The sequence below is a fragment of the Myotis brandtii genome, unplaced genomic scaffold (assembly GCF_000412655.1).
Source record: "Myotis brandtii unplaced genomic scaffold, ASM41265v1 scaffold973, whole genome shotgun sequence".
NCBI lineage: Eukaryota > Metazoa > Chordata > Mammalia > Chiroptera > Vespertilionidae > Myotis > Myotis brandtii.
In genome coordinates, this window is record NW_005372038.1 from 1,185,440 (window position 1) to 1,203,633 (window position 18,194).

At 40.4% G+C, this 18,194-nt stretch overlaps 1 protein-coding gene across 4 annotated transcripts in view; it reads right to left on the minus strand.

Moving 5' to 3' along the window:
• The window catches only part of LHFPL1 (lipoma HMGIC fusion partner-like 1), a 106,014-nt gene that overhangs the window by 44,441 nt on the left and 43,379 nt on the right, over nucleotides 1-18,194 (minus strand). For all 4 annotated transcript variants that reach the window (XM_014533385.1, XM_014533383.1, XM_014533384.1 and 1 more), the window contains exon 3: nucleotides 6,899-6,997. In XM_014533385.1, the coding sequence (XP_014388871.1) occupies nucleotides 6,899-6,997 (99 nt within the window). The remainder of the gene's footprint in view (nucleotides 1-6,898; nucleotides 6,998-18,194) is intronic.

The following is an 18,194-nucleotide window of genomic DNA, read 5'->3' on the forward strand; positions in this document are numbered from 1 at the left end:
GCCATCTTTGTTGGCAGTTAATTTGCATATCCTGCTGATTAGCCAATGGGAAGCGTAGCAGAGGTATAGTTAATTACCATGTTTGTCTATTATTAGATAGGATGGCTCAGATTTTCAAGAAACTAACATGGAAACTACATGTTCTATAGAGGTTACGCCTAGAACAAGCTTGATGTCACTTCTGCCATACTCTTTGATTAAAGCAGTTATAGGCGCCAACCCAGATTTGGGAGAGAGAGGTTAGAGGTGGACCCAGCCTCACTATGGGAAGACTATCAATGAATCTGTGGCTATCAGATGCAGACATCAAGACTGCTGCCTTAATAAAAGTTATAGCTTTGGTAATTCAGATTAAGACTAAAAATCATAATTGTGGATGGTTTAGGCTAACTTGAATGGAGACCTAGGAAAAGAGGAGTTGAAGACATGGTTGTGACCCCTTTATACCAGAAGCTGAAGGAGACCATTTGGAGTCTCAGAGTGAGAAATCTCTTTTACTCACTCTCAAAACCATTTTGGTAGACTGACAATGCCCTCTTCTATGGTCCTTCTTACCCGCTTCATCTCTCTCAAGAAAGTCAGGGTAAGAAGCTTTGTTCCTTAAATAAGGTCCATGTCTTTCTTCGCTCTATGAATCTCCCTTCACAAAATAAAGAATGCATAGTAGAGTGTAGAGCCTACAGCAGAATTAAAGTAAATGCCATCAAATGACAGTCTACCCCACCCCACCCCACCCCCAGCACATTCTATTCTATATTTTAAAGAAGCCTACATATACTTTAAGTCAAACACTATGCTAGGTACTTTAATATACCTTTTCTTTTCATTGTAAAAACACTGGTACAGGTATTATCCCCCATTTACAGATAAGGAAACTGAGACAAAAATATCAAGCAACTTTACCACCATGTATTACATAGATGAAAGAGCCTGGATACCAACTGAGATCTTTGACTCCAAAGCCTATGCTCTTTTAGTATATCATGCTGCCTCTCAATGAAAAAGAAACAAAAGACTGTAAAATGGACATTTCATGTATGTTCTTTTTATTTTGTTCATCCACCCAAAAATATCTAAGGTGTGTTGAGGATGCTTCCACATTGCCAGAATCTCTAGAGTATTAAAGAAAGCTTTAAGGAGAGAAAAGATGTACTTCTAGCATGGCATTCCCGAACCTTGATATTTACAAACTTGGCATAACCAGCACATCATAAAAAATTTTTAAATTCTACTCTAGGTTTTTCTGCTGTGCCTGGATCACCTCTATTTTTTAAGGGAACAGTTATGTTTGGACAGCTGACCAGAAAGGGGCCAAGGATGGCACAGTTTGTTTCTTCTTTTCAACAATGACCATTAAGGTGTAAATGTGGGGACATGTAATTAGAGAATATGGGCAGCAGGAAATGTGAGTCTAAGAGGAATGAGAGACACTTAGGCAGTTGGAATAATGCAAAGGTTTTTCAAAACAGGAACTAGGAGGGCTTGATAAGCAGGATTCAGCAATACCTTTATCCACAAGGATTCATAGAATAACACTATCCAGTGCACCGAGGAGAGGGGAGTTAGCACCCTTGGGAAGACACATGGTGCAGAAGAGAAAGGTAAGTAAAGGAGGAGGATGCAGTGGAGAGAGAAGCAATAACAAAAAATTTAGTAAAAGAAGAAAGAGAAAATTAATGATCCTGTGATAAACACAATTGAAGGCCATCAACTTGGGGCAGAGACAGCCACACACAAAATTTCATTTTTGCAAACTAGGTTCCTGGGGATGCTGATTAGTGCTGAAAACTGCCAAATGACTACATGCAAATCATGCATCTAATTTTTAACTTTTGGCATTTTACATTAATCAAAGTAGAATCAGAGCAACTCAATCTATGAGGCCAATATTACCCTCATTCTAAAGTCCAACAAACACATCATAAGAAAAGAAATATACAGACCAATATTTCTAATGAATATAGATGCAAAAATCCTCAACTCAAAATACTAGCAAACAAAATCCAGAAAAGTATGAAATGGATTATACAGCATGACCAATGGCAATTTATCCCAGAAATGCAAGGTTGGTTTAACATATGAAAATCAATCAATAAAATTCATATGATTATTTCAGTAGCTGAAAAAAAGCATTTGAAAAAATCCAGTACACTTTTTTTAAATCCTCACCTGAATATATTTTTCTATTGATTTTTAGAGAGAGTGGAAGAGAGGGAGAGAGGAGAGAGAAACATCAGTGTGAGAGAGACAAATCAATTGGTTGCCTAACTCAGGAGATTTGACCTGGGCTGGCGATCAGGGGTGGGGATTGAACCTGCAACTGAGGTATGTGCCCTTGACTGGCATCAAATCTGGGACCCTTCAGTCTGCGGGCAGAGGCTCTATCCACTGAGCCAAACCAGCTAGGGCAGATAGAAACATTGATGATAGAGAAACATCAATTGGCTGCCTACTGCATGCCCTCTACTGGGGATCAAGTCTGCAACCCGGGTATATGCCTTGACTGGGAATAGAACCAGCAACCTCTTTGTGTATGAGACAATGCTCAATCTACTGAGCCATGCAGGCCAGACACTTTCATTATGAATACACATAACACATTAGGAATGGATAGAAGGGAACATTCTCAATGTAATGAAAACCATCTATGTAAAAAAACATAGATGGTGAAAAACTGGGTGCTTTACCCCCCTAAGATCAGGGATAAACTAAGAATGTGTGCTTTCACAAGTTATATTCAATATTGCCCTGGAGGTTCTAGCCAGGGTAATTAGACAAGGAAAATAAACAAAAGAAACAAAAATTAGAAAGGAAGAAGTAAAATTATATCTATTCTCAGATGAAATGATCCTGTATATAGAAAATCCTAAGTAATCCACTAAAAATCATTAAAATTAATAAATGAGTTCAGCTAGGTTGCAAGATACAAGGTCAAAATAGAAAAATCATTTGTATTTCTATACATTGACAATGATATCCAAAAATAAAATTATGAAAACAATTCCATTTATAATATTATCAAAACAATAAAAATAATCAGGAATATATTTTACAAAGCCACTAAGACTTGTATACTGATAACTATAAAATATCATCAAAATAAATTAAAGATGACCTAACTCGATGTAACATTATCTCATGTTCATGAACTAGAAAACTTAATATTGCTAAAGTAGCAATACTATCCAAACTAATCATTGGTTCAACACAATCTCTATCAAAATCCTAACTGGCTTTTGTGCAGAAATTGACAAGCTGAACCTCAAATTCACATAGAAATGCAAGATTAGCCAAAATAGTCCTCGTGACCTTGGATTTGGCAATATATGCTGAGGTATGACACCAAAAGCACAAGCAACAACAAAAAATGAAGCTGGATTTCATCAAAATTAAATAATTTTGTACTTCAACGGATATCATCAAAGAAGTGAAAATAAAAACAAAACAACAAGAAAGCACACTGCATGGGAGAACATATTTGCCAATGTTATCTCTGATAAGGGTTTAATCCCCAACATTTACAGGGAACTCATGCAAAGGAAAATAAACAATCCAATCAAAAAATGGGCAAAGGACCTAAATAGACACTTTTCGAAAGAGGACATACAAAAGGTCAAGAGACATTGAAAACATGCTCAAAGTCACTAATCATCTGAGAGATGCAAATCAAAACAACAATGAGGTACCATCTCACACCTGTCAGAATGGCTATCATCAACAAATCAACAAACGACAAGTGCTGGAGAGGATGTGGAGAAAAAGGAACACTTGTGCACTGCTGGTGGGAATGCAGACTGGTGCAGCCACTATGGAAGACAGTATGGAGTTTCCTCAAAAAACTAAAAATGGAACTCCCATTTGACCCTGTGATCCCACTTCTAGGAATATATCCCAAGAAACCAGAAACACCAATCAGAAAGGATATATGCACCCATATGTTCATAGCAGCACAATTCACCATAGCTAAGATCTGGAAACAGCCTAAGTGCCCATCAGTAGATGAATGGATTAGAAAACTGTGGTACATCTACACAATGGAATACTATGCTGCTGTAAAAAAGAAGGAACTCTTACCATTTGCAACAGCATGGATGGAACTGGAGAGCATTATGCTAAGTGAAATAAGCCAGTCAATGAAGGAAAAATACCACATGATCTCACTCATTCATGGATAATAAAGACCATTACAAACTTTTGAACAATAATAGATACAGAGGCAGAGCTGCCTCAAACTGATTGTCAAACTGCAGTGGGAAGGCCAGAGAGGGTTGGGGGGCAGAAGGGAGGGGAGTAAGAGATCAACCGAAGGACTTGTATGCATCCATATAAGCATAACCAATGGAGGGAAAAAAAGGAGACATATGTACTACTCTTTGTAATACTTTAAGTAATAAAAGAAAATAAAAAAGTGAAAATACAAACCACAGAATGGGGAAAATATTTGCATATTATATATCTGAAAAAGGTCTAGTATCCAGAATACATAAAGAACTCTTACAACTCAACAAAAGAAAGCAAATAACCCAGTTAAAATATAGCCAAATAATTTGAATAGACATTTCTCTAAAAAAGATAAGGAAATGGCCAATAAGTAAATACAAAGATGTTCAACATCATCCATAATAAGGAAAATGCAAATTAAAGTCACAATGAGCTACTACTTCACACTCACTAGGATAGATATAATTTAAAAAATGGAAAGTGAGTATTGGTGAAGATTTGGGGAAATTGGAACATTGGTACATTGTTGTTGGGTATGTAAAATGATGCAGTCACTTTGGAAAATAGCCTGGCAGTTCCTCAAAGTCTTAACCATTTGACCCAGCAATTCTGCACCTAGATACATACTCAAAAAAATTGTACTTCAACGGATATCATCAAAGAAGTGAAAATAAAAACAAAACAACAAGAAAGCACACTGCATGGGAGAACATATTTGCCAATGTTATCTCTGATAAGGGTTTAATCCCCAACATTGGCCACATAGCTCGGTTGGTTAGTGCATCATCCTGATACACCAAGTTTGCAGGTTTGATCCCTGGTCAGAACACATACAAGAATCAACCAAAGAATGAATAAACAAGTGGAACAACAAATTGATGTCTCTCTCTCCCTCAAGTCAATTTTTCAAACTATATATGCATACAAAAATGTGTACACAAATATTCATAGCAGTATTATTAATAATAGTGTAAATGTGGAAAACTCCATCTATCTACTGACGAGTAGATAAATAAAATGTGTTATAGCCATACAGTGAAATATTAGTCAGCCATGAAAATCAAAATTACTGATACATGCTACAATGTGTATGAACTTTGAAAACATTATGCTAAGTAAAAGAAGCCAAACACAAAAAGCCACATATTATATGATTCCATTTATATGTAATGTCCAGAATAAGCAAATCTATATAGACAGTGGTTGTTGGGGGTTAGGCACAGGGGGGAATTGAGAGTGACTGCTAATGGGTAGGAGATTTCTTTTGGGGTCATAAAAATATTCTGAAATTGAATAGTGGTGATGATTGCACAACCTTGTGAATATACCAGAAATCATTAATTATACACTCTAAAAAGAAAAATTTTATGGTATGGGAATTATATATCAACTAGAGGCCAGGTGTATGAAATTTGTACACGGGTGGGGTCCCTCTGCCTGGCCAGCGATTTGGGCCGATCAGGGCCATCTTGCCCAGTCCCAATCGGGACAGATCGGGGCAGTTGGCTGGGAGGGACCACGGGAGGGACCGAGGGAGTGGTCCAGGGTGTGTCTGGCCCCATCTTGCCCAGTCCCGATCGGACGGACCCCAGCAGCAAGCTAACCTACCAGTCGGAGCATCTGCCCCCTGGTGGTCAGTGCACATCATAGCGACCAGTTGGTTGACCTCTCAATCAGACACTTAGCATATTAGGCTTTTATATATATAGATTGTAACTCACGGTGCGGAATGCTTGGCACACACTTTCCCTCCAGCCCCTGGTCTTGGAGACCTCATGTCCTTCCCAGGCTCTGCTCACCTTCTTCAGCTGCCACACGAAGTAAATTGCATCGTGTGCATGGAAACCCTTTACAGGCTCCATGGGTGTGTATTTATTTTGCTGCAGTTCCAATTACCCCAACATAAGGAGAGACACCCTCATTATCAGGTAACACCATTGTGGTAAGACCCCTGCTCAGCCTACTGCAGCGGTTTTAAATAGGCCATGGGTCACCCTAGACATTTTCCTTCTTATTCTCTTCCATCATGGTAAGTTAGAAAAATATTTTTAAGTCTTCCAATTAGAGCCCAATCTATTCCTTATTCACAATAGTAAATTTAAGCCATTCTCATTGAGAGCTGGCAATCATAGAAGAGTCAAGAGCTATTTCTGTCACTCCTTCTAATACTTAACAGTTACTGCCAAAGTAACAATGCCTGTAACATGCCAGTAACAATTCCCAATATTCAACCTGGGTTCCTAATGCATGATGAAAACCAAATTACCCTTTGTTATATCCTCAGTGGAGAATAAGAAGAGATACTGTTGATTTGTATTTGAAAAAAGTGCCTAGAACAATATATTAATAGGAAGTAGGATTTATTCAGAGGATGACAGATCAACAGTCTCCAAGCATTTGAAATCCCATTGTAGATAGGGTTGCCCCAAACTGGTAATAAGACTCTGGGTAAAATTATACGAAGAGTGTGGAGAGACATAGTCAAGGAAGTGGAATTTATGTTTACTCCTTGTGAGTTAGCAAGGCCAGATAATCTGGCCAAGCCACCACATCTCACAAGCTATCACAGTGAGAGAGACTCAGGCAAGCACCACTAGCAAGCAGAGGCCCATTCAAGATGTAAAGCACTTTGAAAAACAGATGAACCACCATTGCCATCCTGCCCAGGCCACCTTACCTAACTGAAATTGATTGGAGATATTCCCACATGTTTGCATTACTTCCGGGCTATTCCATCCTAAGGGGTATAATGCACAGCCTGAGCTTATCAGCAGCCCTAGAAAGAAAAACATACACACAGGTAGAAAAAATAAAATAGGTCTTGTGTCACTCCAATATTCCCTCTAGATTTTCTCAGCTCAAATTCTGCATTTTCCACTCAGAGTTTACCTCTCCCCTTTTACCCTAAATGTCTATAATACTACCCAAATCAAAAGGGTATCTTTGCCATGCCATAAGTGGCGAGTTGTAGAGGGGACAACTTATAAAAGGCAGTATTGGGAATTGAGACAAGGCAATGTAATTTTTACAGCCGAAATATTTTTGACAATGATTTACAAAGCAAAGTTGGCCTCTCCAACCAGAATCCTCTTCTATCTTGGTCTGATTTACAAAGAGTCACAATATAGAGACTAATATTGTTTCCTAAAAATTCAGCCTTTTCTAACAATCAATTAGGTCCCTAGGAATTGAAGGTAGGTCATGATTTCTGTAACTTGGAACCAGCTGCCAGACTAGATCTACACAAAGCATGCATGTTGCATAGGCTTCTCCTGGTGAGCAGGCACCACACTCCCTCTTCCAGAAACGATTACTTCATCTGAGAAATCATTCCAAATTCATGCTAAACATGCCTCCTTTCTTTTTTTAAAAAAAATATATATATATTATTTGCATGCATACAAGTCCTTTGGTTGATCTCTTACCCCCACCCCCAGCCCTCCCATGCCTTCCCACTGAAGTTTGACAGTCTGTTTGATGCTTCTTTGTGTCTGTAGTGGGTGTGGCTGGGGGGAGGTCAATGGGGGAAAAGGGAGACATATGTAATACTATATGTAATATTTTAAACAATAAAATAAAACTTAAAAAATATAAAGTCAAATCTAAAGCTGAAAAAAAAACCTCCTCATGGTCAGTATATTAATGTGTAAGTATTAAACACTGAGCTTAACTGTTTATAAAAACTTGAGCGCCAAAAAGACCACTTCCATATCATACTCCTTTATTGTTTTTGTTTCTTTTTTATGTATATTTTATTGAATTTATTGGGGTTATATATATATAAAACCTAAGCAACCAGCCAACTGGCCGACTGGCCAACCAGTAGCTATGATGTGCACTGTCTACCAGGGGGCAGACACTCAATGCAGGAGTGGAAACCACAGGCATAGAAACATGGAACAAACTGATGAATCTCAGAGGAAAGGGGTGAGGGGGGAGGGCAGGAAGGATTAACCAAAGATCTTATATGCATACTAGAGTCCCGGTGCACAGATTCATGCACTGGTGGGATCCCTCAGCCTGGCCTGTGCCCTCTGGCAATCCTAAACCCCTCAGGGGATGTCGGAGAGCCAATTTCACCCTGATCCCCGCAGGCCAGGCCGAAGGACCCCACCGGTGAATGATCATGCACTGGGCCTCTAGTTGGTTAATAAAATTATATAGGTTTCAAGTGTAATATATATATATATTCGCTGGGTGCTACCTGCAGGCCATGCTTGCCTGCTGGGCTCACGTTGCTGGGGCGCCGCCACCAGCGTCACACCCGGGCCACTATGGGTGCCGCCATCTTTTGTCATGGAGTGATGGTTAATTTGAATTTTGCTCTTTTTTTAGATAGGATTTTTTCAATATATTTTATTGATTTTTACACAGAGGAAGGGAGAGGGCTAGAAAGTTAGAAACATCGATGACAGAGAAACATGGATCAGCTGCCTTCTGTATGCCCCCTATTGGGGATCAAGCCCACAATCAAGGTACATGCCCTTGACTGGAATCGAACCTGGGACCCTTCAGTCCTAGGGCATATGCTCTATCCACTGAGCCAAACTGGTTAGGGCTATGCCTCCTTTCTTTATCTTCCCATACCTTCCACTGTGTCCCTTGTCTTCATCTCCACTTTGTTTAGTTCATTTAGTCACTACAGGGAAACTTTGTGAGATCTTACTGATAACCTTACTCTTCCAATCAGAAATACCAATCTGGTACTTGTGAGCACTGCCTTCTAAGTAAGGGTAAGTGCAAAATCCACAGGTCTTGCTGCTGCCTAGGTTTACATTTTATAACTTCTGACCTCCCCATACCATGCCTGTGGTGACAGTGAATTGGACCTAGTATTGGCATCTGATACAAAACAATAAAATTTATTGGCTGGCCAGTAATCGGTGACATCATAACCTGGCATGTAGACATGATCTGGACCAGACTCTTGTTTCTGAAAGTTTTAATCAAGAAACATAGAAATGCTATATTAGAAGAAGAAGAAGAAGAAGAAGAAGAAGAAGAAGAAGAAGAAGAAGAAGAAGAAGAAGAAGAAGAAGAAGAAGAAGAAGAAGAAGAAGAAGAAGAAGAAGAAGAAGAAGAAGAAGAAGAAGAAGAAGAAGAAGAAGAAGAAGAAGAAGAAGAAGAAGAAGAAGAAGAAGAAGAAGAAGAAGAAGAAGAAGAAGAAGAAGAAGAAGAAGAAGAAGAAGAAGAAGAAGAAGAAGAAGAAGAAGAAGAAGAAGAAGAAGAAGAAGAAGAAGAAGAAGAAGAAGAAGAAGAAGAAGAAGAAGAAGAAGAAGAAGAAGAAGAAGAAGAAGAAGAAGAAGAAGAAGAAGAAGAAGAAGAAGAAGAAGAAGAAGAAGAAGAAGAAGAAGAAGAAGAAGAAGAAGAAGAAGAAGAAGAAGAAGAAGAAGAAGAAGAAGAAGAAGAAGAAGAAGAAGAAGAAGAAGAAGAAGAAGAAGAAGAAGAAGAAGAAGAAGAAGAAGAAGAAGAAGAAGAAGAAGAAGAAGAAGAAGAAGAAGAAGAAGAAGAAGAAGAAGAAGAAGAAGAAGAAGAAAGAGGAGGAGGAGGAAGAGGAGGAGGAGGAGGAGGAGGAGGAGGAGAAGAAGAAATGCTAAGTTAGTTAGCAGATACAGAAGAAGTTGAGAAAAAGATACCAGGAGGTAGAATCAAGTCTGTGTCAAGCTGAAGCCAAGTTCAATCTAAAGTTATGAGTAGGTATAACATCTTGGCAATCTGAGAAAACTGATTGATAGAGGGAGAAAATACAGTAACATGAAACAGACATACCATGAAGAAAAACTCCATACTGCCCATGAAAGAGCTAGAGAGAATCCAGTGCTTCCCAATGGCTTTTGAGTTCAAATTTCCTTATGTTATAATAAATTCCCTTTTCACTGAGAGATCTCAAGTGAGTATCCTACTTTCACCCAGAGAGCATGATACTTGAGTGCTACACCAAAGGTCATGGAGTGGTCACCTGCCACAAATATGGATGCAGAAACTAACATTTAACATAGAACCTCTGGAAAGCAGGTATTTGATTAATGATGAATGAAGGGCATATTTTTAGGTTCCAGAGCTTTGGGGCTCAGCTGGACAGTGAAGTCCATACTGCTTCAGGGATTCCTTAATGAGGAAAAGTCTATATATACTCTAAGAAGATAATAAGTTAATTTTGCCTTCCGATGAAGACTTTTGAAAGAAAATCACAAAGTACTCTCTAAGCTTGTCTGCAACAAGGCTATCAGATTTTTGTACTCAGAGAAAAAGACAAGGATTTGAATAAATAGCAAGAAGCATTTTCACAGGAAAACAGAGAGAACATTCTGACAGTGAGATGGTTTAGAAACTTAGAAAATGATCAGTTAAGGTTAGAAATTCCCTTCAGTAGAATGCTTAAGTTAGAAGGCATTCTTATCTGTCTCATAGTCTTAAAGGAAATGGAAGTGTGTGTGTGTGTGTGTGTGTGTGTGTGTGTGTGTGTGTGTGTGTGTTATACCACAGATAAACTGAATTCCTATAATATGAAGAAATATGAGCCAGAGTGTATGAGCTCAGGATTTGCACAATGGGTTAAGGACAAAATTGGGTATGAAAACTAAGCCTTTTCCTCCTTCCAGTGTATGCTTTTTAAGGGAAGAGTTAATAAAAAGTGAGCTTTCTCACACAGACTAGGAAGAACAGCACCCAAATTTATAAAAATAACCATAGTTCAGCTTTCCAACCTCCACATTCAGATCCCTGGGACTGGCATGGACTCTGACTTTTCAAGCAGGAGGTAGTGCTGGCCAAATGCCTTTCTTGATATGTCAGTGGGGGAACATTCCACCTTCTTCAGTCCCCTTGCTCTTCAGACCTTACCATGCGGAGGAGCTCATGTCAGGGAATACCTCCTCCAGGAAGCTTTTCCTCACCATCCCCACCCCCCAGGCAAAGTTACGTATTCTCTCTCTCTCTCTCTCTTTCTCTTTTCCCATATCAATCTGTGCTTACTCCTGTAATTAAAATATACTGTGATCTATATTTTTAGAACACTTTGTTGTCTGTGTCCCTCAATGGAGTGTGTGGTCCTTGAAGGGATGAGCCATATTTATTCTCAACTATGTATCTTTGGTACCTGTTATATAATAGGTGCTCAATAAATGCATCTGTTTCACAGTATGCTCTGCCTACCTTGCACACAGCTTCCTTCACCTGCGCTACCCAAACAGGAGGACTTCTGAAGGGATCTCTGTGAAAGATGATTCTAAATAGCCCCACCTAAGCATCTCTAAAGTCCTGATGCCCGCCTCCCCCATGACATATAATTCTTATTATTCAAAAAGTGAGCTATTCACGTGGAGGAAGCCTAAAGGGCCATTAACTTGGTCTAAACAAGCTTCCAAAGAACATGACATCCATTAAAGAGAAAAATAAAAGAATGAAAGGACAGTTGAAGTACTGAGGAAGAAATCACTAGGAAATTATTTTTAAAAATAATATGAAGTGATATGAAAAAATAGCAAAACATATCATAGAAACTGAAATGTATAAATATGTCACAATACATATTTATATACTGCATATGAGGTCCCTAGAACCATAAGAAATGCAAACAATTTACTGTTAATAACACATTCTCTATTTGCTTCCCTTAAAAATCAAATTGCCCCTCCCCCCATGGGGCATGTGCCCCACAATGGGAACCACTGGTCTAGACCTAAGTTCAAATTGCAGGTCTTCCACCTAGAAGCTGTGTAATCTTAGGGAAGTTACTTAATCTCTCTGTACTTCAGTTAACTCATCTTTAAAATGGGAATACTAGTACTCTATTTTATAGGGATGTTTCAAGAAGTTATACTCATAAAGTTTCTGACACATAGAAAGTGCTCATTAAAGATTGATTATTATTAAACAGTAGCCTTTCTCTATGGCTCCTCTCTCATTTTCAACCTATATTCTCCATGCTAATATTTTTCCCTCACCGCTTTGTTTTTATAACAAATGACTGGAAAGTGAAAAGCGGAATAAGGCTCCATTCAAAAGCTGCCTGACGGGAGTTGTTATCTTGCAATAATTCATAAACACCAGGACAGAGATCAGAAATCTTTGCCAAGCATGTCTTCTGGCCCAGTGCATGTGGCTCCATGCTCTGCCCAACCTGCATTTCTACTCCTCCTATCCAGTCCTTCATTTGGCCTTTTAGACACGTGAGCACAATAGGTTGTACACATACATCTTGGAGACATTGGACTTGTAACTGACAGCTGATTCCATCACATTTCATCATAGCTGGAGAAAGATGTCCTGGGAGACATATTTTAAAACATGAAGTTGCAGGGGAATTTTTTTCCATTATATTTGTCCCCAGCAGTTCTCATCAATTTCAAATTGTGAAGATGTGTTTCAAATAGCAATACAGAAGTCATTTGCCAGTACCAGGCTCCGCCACCTTCTGGAAGAGTGGGAGCTTATTAAAAATGTAGATTGGCCCTAACCGGTTTGGCTCAGTGGATAGAGCGTCGGCCTGCGGACTGAAGGGTCCCAGGTTCGATTCCGGTCAAGGGCATGTACCTTGGTTGCGGGCACATCCCCAGTAGGGGGTGTGCAGGAGGCAGCTGATCGATGTTTCTCTCTCATCGATGTTTCTAGCTCTGTATCCATCTCCCTTCCTCTCTGTAAAAAATCAATAAAATATATTTTTTAAAAAAATGTAGATTGGCTGGGCAGGCGCAGCTCAGTGGCTGAGCATTGACCTATGAAAAAGGAGGTCACCTTTTGATTCCAGGTCCAGGGCACATGCCCAGGTTGCCGACTCGATTCTTAGTGGGGGGCATGCAGGAGGCGGCTGATCAATGATTCTCTCTCATCACTGATGTTTCTCTCTCTCTCTCTCTCTCTCTCTCTCTCTCTCTCTCTCCCTTCCTCTCTGAAATCAATAAAAAATCTTATATAATAAAAGACTAATATGCAAATTGACCAAATGATAAAATGACCGGTCACTATGATGTGCACTGACCACCAGGGGGCAGACGCTCAATGCAGAAGCTGTCCCCTGGTGGTCAGTGTGCTCCCACAGGGGGAGTGCTGCTCAGCCAGAAGCCAGGCTCATGGCTGGTGAGTGCAGCGGTGGGCCTAAGAGGTAAGTCAGACATCTCCTGAGGGCTCCCAGACTGCAAGAGGGCTCAGGCCGGTCTGAGGGACCCCCCTGAGTGCACGAATTTCGTGCACCAGGCCTCTAGTATATTTGTAAATAAATAAATAAATAAATGTAATTTGGGGGCCTCATCCACAGGTATTTGATTCAGTAACTGCAGCTCAGGAATATTCATTTCAAAAGTACCCTAGTAATCTGGTGGTGTTGCTTGGTGGTTAGAGCATCAGCCCACTTACCAAAGGGTCCCAGGTTCAATCCCCTGCCCCAGTTGGGGGTGCATGTGGGAGGCAACCAATTAATTTGTCACTCTCACATTGATGGTTCTCTCTCTCTCTCTCTCTCTCTCTCTCTCTCTCTCTCCCCATCTTCCATCCTTCCTTCCATTCTCTCTAAATAAAACCAATGAAAAAATATCCTTGGGTGAGGATTAACAAGAAGAACCAAAAAAGAAAATGACCACTACAAATATTAGAAGCATGGGGATCTGGTGGCAAAGAAGTTGAAATCCTGGCTCCCACTTCTCTATGTGTCATTGCTCATCCCCAGTTGTACTGCCCTTTGAACCATGTATGCCCTTTGGAGAAGTCTGTCTCAACTGATTATGCTCATCTGGGTACTTCTCTATAGGAGGGGAGAGAAAAACCTTTAGAATATGTTACCTTCTTCACTCCCCTACTGCACATGTGCAGGTGACCATTTTGTTTCCCTTCCTCAACTTCTCCCTCACAAGAATCTCCTTGCACAAAATATTCCAAATGCTCTCCCCAAACACAATTGCTATAGTTTGAATTCACTTCTTTGACCAAGCAGAAGCCCAGAGTTGGATACTTTACTCAGCTTTGGGCCTTGTGGAAACCTCAACACCAATACAAACCCTCAGGCGCACAATCTCAAACAGATCTTGGAACCCTACCTGCAGCTACATCCCTGCTGCCCTCAAGGTTCCCTGCAGCCAGAATCACTACTTCCCCATATTGCAGCATCTATGTAACCCCTTCCCAATTGCACATTCTCAATTAGACAAATGCCTAAGTTTGGTCTCTGGCCAGGGAAAGCCTCCTCACTAGGTGTAACCATCCCCATTCACAAGAGTAACTTTTGAGAGTGCAGTGATTTTGTTACTTACCCCACCCAATCCATAAATACTTGTCCAAATATGGTTATTAGTACTTTGAATTTACTACCCCGAGCAGAAGCCTAGTATGAGTTAGTTTGCTATTAATTTTCTCAATTTATTGCTCTTGTAGCAACTTCAACTCAAACACAGTGGAAAATTTATATCTACCCTCCAGCTATATCTCAGCTTTCCCTTTCCCGGGAACTCCCCCACTCAAGTCTTCCATTCTTTCGACCTAATATTTTCAGTCAGAGTTATAAGACATTTCAGTGCTGTTAGAGATTTCTAAAGTAGATCAGTGGAGGCTTCACAGAAAAGTTGCATTTGACTTTGCCTTTGAGAGATAGAGGGATATTTATGTACAAGCAGACATGGAAGAAAAGGGAACACCATTTTAAAAGCAATATTAAAACAAAACTTAGCAGAGGTTCTCAACTTTTTATGTGTGCTGGAATCTGCTGGAGAATCATAAATAACAAATCCAAGACAGTAGTTACCTTTGCTGTGGGGACAAGGGACTATGATGACGGTAGGAAGGAGACTTCAACTGTATTGGTAAAACTCTATTTCTTCCGCTGAGTGGTACATACATCAGAAATATTTCCTACTATCATTTCAAAAATAAATCAGCATGAGAGGTTGTATAAAACGCAGGGTGTCCGGCATCAGTTCTGATTCAGTGGTCTTAGAATGGCCCTAAGCAATCTGCATTAACAAGCACCCCAGGTAATGCTTAGACAAGTGCTTCATGGACCACTCTGCAAAACACTGTGATAGCATTTTTTTCTCCAAAGGGAAAAAGAAAAATCAGTAGCACTGGTGCATAAAGCCCAGAGCTGAGCATCAGAATCCCTGAACCATATTCTCTGCCCTGCTTCAATTTGTACCTGAGTCTTTGCTAGCAGGTTAACTTCTTTGAAAACATTTTCCCAAACATAAAGCCACTTTTATAATCCTTGTTCAGCCTGGTAAGGATAAGTTAAATAATTTCTGGTGAAACTTTGGACGACTTTCCAGGAAATGGTTTTTAGACAAATAGCACCCTTTCCTTGAATCAAGTTCTCAGTGATCTGTTTCCAGTGGCAATTTTCATCTGGCCTGAAGCATGTAGCACAGAATAAAACACGGGTGCTGGTCTGAGTGTATTAAATTGTATCAATAATCTCCAGGGTGGTGGTTCTTACTTGGGTTGGGGAAAGGGAACACAGAATACACATCAGAGTCACTAGGGAGATTTTTCAAAATATGCCTTCCACCTTTTTCTGTGGATATCAGAATGGGAAAGTGTGAAATCCACATCATTTAAGCACTCCAGGTGATTCTGATACATTCTCTACTCTAGAAAGATTCTTGGCCTCCCTCAAGCAACCCGATCCAAGATCTTACACTTTGTCCTGCCAAGAAGTTCCTTATATTTACTTCTCACTTATTTCTTCTTTGTTTAGCTCTCACTGAAGATAGAGGATAATTCACAAGTATCTTGTGTATACATCCACAGGGGAATGTGAATAATGACCCCGTTCTCAGAGGCTGGGGGCCAGCTGGTTGGAAACCTCAGCATCCCCAGGGCTGAAATAATCTCCTGACCAGATGTTTCCTTCACCGGTTGGAGCAGGGCATGAAGGTCCCAGTGGAAGGTTCTTTGGACCCCAGGCTTGTCCAGCTGGATCAGCTGCAGGTGGAGCTAAATGGGCCCCAAGGGCCCCATCAGGTCACCTTGCTGAGCATGACTCAGTCAAGCAGATCTTTATTTCTTCCTGTCTCTCCCACTTCCCACCGCTCATCTCTGTGGGAAGCCGCCAAACTGGGGAATAAGAGTCAAGCAGGGGGAGGAGATAGTTCTTAATGGATACTCCGTCTCTTCAGTGGTTTGGGGTCTGGCAGAGATAAACCAGACCTGAAACAAATTGGCTCCTCCCCCTAATGTGTTTCGGTTAATGCACTAGCTGCCGAGAATCAGCCAGGCCTGGAGCAACAAAATCAATTCCCCTCAGTTGAACAACAAGTTTAAACTAAATCCCCCGCAGCTCTTTCTCTTGAGTCAGGCTTGGCTGTCTGCCACTAGTAGAGCCCATCTTTGAGGGGTCAGACCTGAGATCTCTAAAGAGCCTTAGGTAATAGTCATGTGCCAAAGGACTCCTAAAAAATATGATATATCCAAGCAGTTTTCACCATTCCTTCACATCTGATGCCACCTTAACAGGCATAAGTTTCTAAAATATAGGTGGTAATGACTATTAGTTGGTTGGTGTTACAGATATGGAAACTGGAAAACTGGTTGTCTGTCCAATATCATTCCCTTGTCCAATATCATCAGTCCCTTGTCCAATATAAGGGATAAACCTTATAGCATACCTTGAGTCTTGACTCTTTCCATGAGTACTGTCAAATGGCATTTTATTCTTGAATTTTTAAAATATATTTTATTGATTTTTTACAGAGAGGAAGGGAGAGAGATAGAGAGTCAGAAACATCGATGAGAGAGAAACATCGATCAGCTGCCTCCTGCACATCTCCCACTGGGGATGTGCCCGCAACCCAGGTACATGCCCCCGACCGGAATCGAACCCGGGACCCCCCAGTCCGCAGGCCGACGCTCTATCCACTGAGCCAAACCGGTTTCGGCTATTCTTGAATTTTAAAGACCCTCATCTCAGTGTAAATACTGTGACCATGCTCATATGAGCACGGGTCAATGAGGAATATAGAATGGCAGAATCATATGGGATGAAAAGGGCACTATTTTGACTCCCCCTATATGCACTCAGCCAAAGTTCTTCCCCACTCAGTCCATGAGTGTCTAAATCTCTATTTTACCTACCCACATCTCCCCTCAACAATTTCCTTTGAGTTTCTAGACCTAGGAGGTGGGCCCAACTAAAATATGTCACATAGAGAACCATAAGGGTTTTGTAAACGTCTCAGCCAAGCCCAAGATAGGATGCAAGCTTGGAGTAGGAGCCATTGTTAATTCTTGGAGTCTGATGGAGGTTATTGCTACTGAACTTCTGATTCCTACAAGTTAATACTTCCTCACCCTCTGCCAGAAATTCTTAGAAATGCAAGTGAGGCTAACTTGTCACTCTCAAGTCAGAAGAGAACTCAGGAAGTTAACCCCCTTGATGGAAGCCTGGAAAAAAGGAAAGGATGTGAATGAACCCAGCTCTCATTTGTCCATTTTATTCCAACATTCACTAGACATTGCCTTAGCATGTGTTCATTCTTTCTACAGTTCTTAAAAACCTTCTCTGTGCCTGGCACTGAGGTTGGTCCTAGAGCTATAAATATGAGTTTCAAGGACCACCCCTTACTCTTGACAGGTAAGTGAAAGGTGAACCTGCTTAAGGTTCATTTGTGATATCCAGGGAGCCCCTAAAGGGGATTAATTAAGTCATTGGCTTAGACTAGCTTTAGTAATTAGTTCTATACCATGGTTTTCAAGGGGAAGAAATAAACAATCTACTGACTTGCCAGTGTGGCCAGAAAACCATTAATAGCTATGAGTAAACAAATTCAGAGATAGGGGAGACTAGAATGTTAATTCAAATTTCAAACTTTTGCAATGAGTCTGAGTAAAGAGAGAACCTGAAAACATCACCTTAACTGTGATTCAACAAAAAGAATCTGGTGCTTTTCATAAGACAGTCAGGAAACCATGATACCTTAGCTCAGGGTTTCTCAACCTTGACATTATTGACATTTTAAGCCAGTTACTTCTTTGTTGCTGGAAATGGGGAG